The 5,806-nt window shown below is 30.2% G+C and overlaps 1 protein-coding gene across 1 annotated transcript; it reads right to left on the minus strand.

Moving 5' to 3' along the window:
• Positions 1-4,787: 4,787 nt before the first annotated feature.
• LOC120084694 (S-protein homolog 1-like) lies at positions 4,788-5,207 on the minus strand. Its single transcript, XM_039040504.1, has one exon. It carries the CDS (start codon positions 5,205-5,207, stop codon positions 4,788-4,790), a length of 420 nt encoding a protein of 139 aa, XP_038896432.1.
• Positions 5,208-5,806: the final 599 nt, after the last annotated feature.

Raw genomic sequence — 5,806 nt, forward strand, 5'->3', positions numbered from 1 at the left:
ATGCGTCGGAGGGAATTCAATGCATAGAAGATTCATTACTCCCTAATTGTGTCACATCACCACTTGCAAGCATTGGCACCTGCAACAGGCAGCGTCTGAAAAGCTTCCAGTAGCAGGCGGCGTCTGAAAAAGTTTCCAGAGATCAGGCAGCCAACCAGGATATGGAGTTTAATGCTGACTAGGGCATGGACTTTAATGCAGCCCATCCTCTAAGTAGACGAGACCAACATCTATAAATACTTGAAGACCCTCAAGAATTAAGTGTTCAGACAATTAGAAGCTCCATACTCTCTGTAAATTTGTACACTTAGTTTTAGATTGTACAAGTTGTGACGAGGTGTAAAACGATCGAAGAAGCTGAGAATCACCACCACCGCCGGCCAGGAAGTGGAGAAAGTTATTCTTGAGAAAGATACTCTGTCCTCGGCTCTTTAAAGTGATTATACACAACAAGATTAAGCCAAAGAACTACAAGAGATTGTATTCTTTGGCTTAACTCAGTTTCTCTCTTAATATCATTTCCGTTTCATTTTGATTGAATATAGTTCTTTGTAAAGACTCATTGATCCTTTATAAAATTCATATATTTGATCAATACTTTTGCTATTGTTTATCTTCTGTTTATGTTGAAAGCATTAGTACTTCATGAACAATTCTGTTCCTACGCCTAAACCAACTTGACAACTTGGTGAGAGCTTCTTTACTTAGTTGTTCGAAAGAATAGCTAAGCCGCATTAAGTAGAACGCCTAGTATAGCTAGAGATAGACTTACTAGTGTTTCTTGCATTCTAAGTTAGATGCATGCATCCTAGAAATAGGCTTGTATGTTATTCGCATTGAGAAGTGTTAAATGATGTTTAACGCATGAACAGAAAGATAAGCAACCCATCCCATTCCATCCACATTACATCAGTTGTGTGCAATTATCTTTAACCGGCGCGTCCACCTACTTAAATTCCATTTTCACATGATCCTTCATTTTTTTCACTCAACTCTTTTGTATTGTCTTGCACAGGCATAGTATGTTAGTGTAAATAATACATCTTTCACATTTATTTAGGAAACACCTCCTACTGCAAGTACAAGATTAGATTTATACTTGGGTCTAATCTAGGAAAACTTGAACGTTATTATAAGAAGTTGTGTGTCTTCTGTGCATAATATTAACACCCCAAACGCACAGTTATCTAACCGTATCAAGGAAGAACGCAGCACTTAGACTTTATTCTTCCAATCTATTTTACTTTATATACTCCTAAAGCATCTCACGATAGCAGGCGAACAGTCACCCATTTCGTGATGATTAGATCCATCAGCGCATCGAAAGTCCTAACCATAACCGCACAGATCTCCAGCCTGCCGATGGCCGACTTCTCCTTCACTCTGCACTTTTTGGTTCATGTAATCTAGGTGTTCTTTGATGGCGATGCAACAATCTTGCAGCAGGATGGAGAAATCGAAATCGAGGGTAAGAGAGTGGAGGTGGATCTTCCAGTATAAGATGTAGTGGTCAGGGAGGGATGAGGTATGTCGACGATGCTAGGGTACTTGGGGAGAAGCCCATTGTACGGCTCCAGAAGCTTCTCATCTATGACGAAGCTTCTATAGAGGTCTTGTTCATTGGTTTTATCGAAGATTGGGTGAATGGCACCAAGGTTGAAGAAGAGCAAATGAAAATTTAGAAAGGAGAGAGAGAAGTAAGGAGATAAATGAAAGAGGTGAAAAGAAATGGGATAAAGTGAAAGTGTAACCTTGATTTGGGCGGCAACTAAAATAATATTGAAAAACCTGGCGCCTCTTTCTTTTTTGTTTTTTGGGATAATATTCTTTATGCTATAACAAAGAACTATAGAAGGTGTTATTTGTTGTAGTGTAATATAACCGAAAAAGTCATGTGTTCAATCTAATATAACCAAAAAATATTTTACTTCTTTATTTTTTTCAATAATTATATTTTTTATTTCATGTTCTAATAGTTGTATATGAGTTCACTTTGTATATTATGTCCAAGATAATGATAATAAATTTCTTTATTTTGAATACGATAAAAATGTTCTTGTATAATCAAATTCGGCAATCATTTCAATTAAACTTAAAAACTTTCTATTTTTTTTCTTGATAACTCTTTTCATTACTTCCTCCAAATGCTAAATTATTTTTAGCATGATTTTTAACAACAAGAATAATTCGTGTTAATACTTTATTTCAAAAAAAAAAATTCTTTACTAAGTAATTCTTGAACATCTTTGTCAATTGTTTTATTTTTTAACAATCTAATTTATAAATCAACCAAAGCATTCTCATTAGATATGTATCCATTGTTAGTTTCATGACTTTTAAGCTGAGAACTAAGATTTTTCTCAATCATTAACTCCTTCATTAGCCAATTGAACTCTATTAGATTTGGTACCAAGTAACTTACAACAAAAACAATAAATTTTATCAAAATCCTTTGAGTAAATTAGCCCATTTCTATCATATTGTTCACCATTAGATAATTTTTTAGTATAGTGAATATTAGAAAAATTACTAGAATTTTCATCTTTTGGAAAAATTAAATGACTTTCTATAATGAGTCCATTTTCTAACAATAAGTCAATTAATTCAGAATCAATTTTTTCTCATCTTTCTAGATCATATATATTATATTCAGAATGCACCATACATGTCTCATTATCATTACTAATATCATCATTATTTTCTCTTTTTTCATTTTCCTCCTCGCTCTCTAGTTTTTTATTTTTTTTTCCATTTAAGTTTATTTTATTACATGCTTCATTTTCAACCATATAATTATCTACTATTTTTGTTTCATCTTTCGATTTGTCTATATCTATCATTTCTTCTATTATTTCATCAGTTTTATTCCTTTTAATTTCAATAATAAATTTATGGAGAGCATTTTTTTTAGATTCAATCAATTTTTCTACTTCTTTTTTTTTCTCGAGTTTCTCATATCCAGTTTCATATTTTCTAGTAAACATATTGATATTATATGTATGAAAACATAAACAAATCTTAGATGTTAAGGTATTGAACAATAAATAATATGAAATAATTCTTTTTAAAAAAAGGTAAAATAATTTGAACGAAAAAAACTTGAAATTTTGAAGTAGTTGGATTGAGTTGAGGAAATGATTTCTGCTCTATCAATTTATAATTAAACTTGGGCTCATGGGGCCACACAGAATATCAATGAAAATATGATAGATGGAGATATTTAGAAAGAGAGAATTCAACTTAAAATAAATCTAATCTATCATACCTAATATATTTATGAGGAGAAGTGGAAGAGTTTTAGTTTTTAAGGGAACAAAATGAAATATGAAAGGTTTTCTACTCTCCCAAAGCTTATGAGAGTTTTGAGGTAATTATATACGAGATTTTGAAAGAAATTTGAAAGGAATCGTGAATAAAAAGATAAAATATTAATAAATTTGAAATTCAGTCAATTAAAATTGTGAGAGTTGATGAGCCTATTCATTATGAATTTTTTTAGTGGTTTGTAGTTTCTATATTAATTATAAGAAGGATTTTATGAAAAGTAAAAAATATATTATTTTATATCTTAAATTTAATTTCATGTCAACATTAAAAATAATTTTTTAACTTTTTAACTTCCATGTCATTATGGATTTAAAGAATTTTTTTAAAATTATTTATTAACTTTTTAACTTCCATGTCAGCATTAAAAATAATTAAAAAAATTGGATGTTACGTATAACAGAGAGAAAAGTAAACCCTAGGGACCGATTTAAACATATTTATCAAAATTTAGGGCCTGAAAAGGTCTATTTCAAAAATTGAGGACAATTCAGGACCAAAATGGTATTTTTTCCAAAAAAATACACACAATTTTATGGATAGTTGTGATTTTCTGAATAATAATAATAATAATAATAATAACAATAATAATACTAATAATAAATAATAATAATAATAATCTCATATTTTCCAACAACTTTGAATTTTGGAATAACTTGGAAAAAATAGTATTTAAAATATTATTGTTAAAATAAAAAAATGAGAATCGATGTTGAAATGAATTCTTAACAAGAAAATATTTTGAATACTATTTTGCCTTCCATTTCATATAAAAATTGAAAAAGAGAGGCCAAATCTAATATAACATCCGAGTGTATTAGAAATCACAAGATGCATGATTTGAATCCTTTACTCTCAATTATATAAAAAAAAAAAAACTAAAAAAAAAAAGTGTTTAAGAAAAAAAATATTAAACCACACCCTAAAAAATATTCGACTTTATAGCTAATCACCATACCACAAAGCATTCATTAAAAAAATATATTTATAAGTAATTAAAAAAAAAAATCCCAACAAACAAAAAAATAGAAAATTTTTTACCATCCAGCAATTCGAATCCGTAATTCTTATAAACAAAAAACACGTTTTTAGAAAACCATTTTTTTCGTTTTCGAAACTCCACGATTGTAAAAACGTTTCTAAAGTTGAAAAAACAGAAAACTCACAAACGGCCCCTTGGTTTCCTAGTTTTACTTTAAAAATGATATAATTTTGAAAATTTATTATTCATATAACATCTTTCACACTAATTATTTTATTCTGAATGTTAAATTTTAGAAAACAAAAAACTAAAACTATACAAGAAGAAAAAGAATTTGGTTTTGAGATGTTGAACAGGAGGTTAAAACGAGGTTGTCCTAGCTAATACCTCGGCAACAATTTCAGTTTCTTTATTAAATCAAACTTCAAATCAATGTGTATAATCTCTCATATTGTTGCACATACTGATATGCATCAATAATTCAACAACAACGCTTAAAGATCCATTTGTGAACAAACTCATCAGTATTAGTACCCATATTTCTCAAGTAAATTCCATCATCTTTAGCGATCCAAACACACGTTCCTTGAGACCCACACCTATCACGGAGCCATCTGTGTCTTCTCTCAGGCCAAAATACTTCAAAAGAGACATACGCATCTGGCCTCTCCACACAGCACCAAAACAAGGTTGTTCTCCAAAAATTCTCCCTAAAGTTCCATTGGAATTCATCTCCATTCTTAAGCATATGGCGATATCCCAAATCATCGTCCTTCGACTGGCAGTGTGCAAGCATCCCAAGGTAGCTTAGCCTGTTTACAATGTGAATGTAATACCTCGACGGCGGTAGCGGAGCTATCACCACCTTCGAATCCTCAGCGCCGACGGCAGCTGCCGTCATGAGCCATAAAACAACCACATTTCTCATCATCATTTTCTTATTAACAAAACTTTTGTTTATCTATCTCTCTGTTGTAATTGATTCTGGACATGAATATATGTGTGAAAAAATATGTATTATAGCACTGGCAAGAAATGGAAAAAATGGATGAAATGTAATGGTATGGTTTTAATTTTTTAAAAGAATTAATCTTTTACCTAATTTTGTGTTATGCATAATTTAACTTTCCTTTTCAATTTGCAAATGATAACATTCCATTAAATACACAGAGTTTATTAACTTATCATGAATGAAATTCATTGAATTGAGAATATTTGATTATAAGCCTAATACGATTGACATAAACTTAAACTATTAACTCCAACGTTTGAGGTTTGATCCCTTTGATCACAGATTGTCCAAAAAAAAATTATATCAATAGATTAAAGAATGTAAAAAATCTTTTTCAAAATTTTAGGCAGTTTAATTAATTCATTGAGCATATGTTTTTCACTCTCAATTCAAATATCATGGGTTTAACATTAGCATTTGGGAGTAGATTAATAATTTTCAGATAAGAGAGATTATCAAAAGCAATATTATATTTAGTGGAAAAAAAT

This window comes from Benincasa hispida, chromosome 9 (assembly GCF_027475165.1).
Source record: "Benincasa hispida cultivar pf3 chromosome 9, pf3_genome.v1.1, whole genome shotgun sequence".
In the NCBI taxonomy this organism is placed as follows: Eukaryota; Viridiplantae; Streptophyta; class Magnoliopsida; order Cucurbitales; family Cucurbitaceae; genus Benincasa; species Benincasa hispida.

Bases quoted from the DNA above. Each gene is read 5' to 3' on its own strand.
- LOC120084694 (XM_039040504.1), bottom strand. From the start codon at position 5,207: ATGACGGCAGCTGCCGTCGGCGCTGAGGATTCGAAGGTGGTGATAGCT.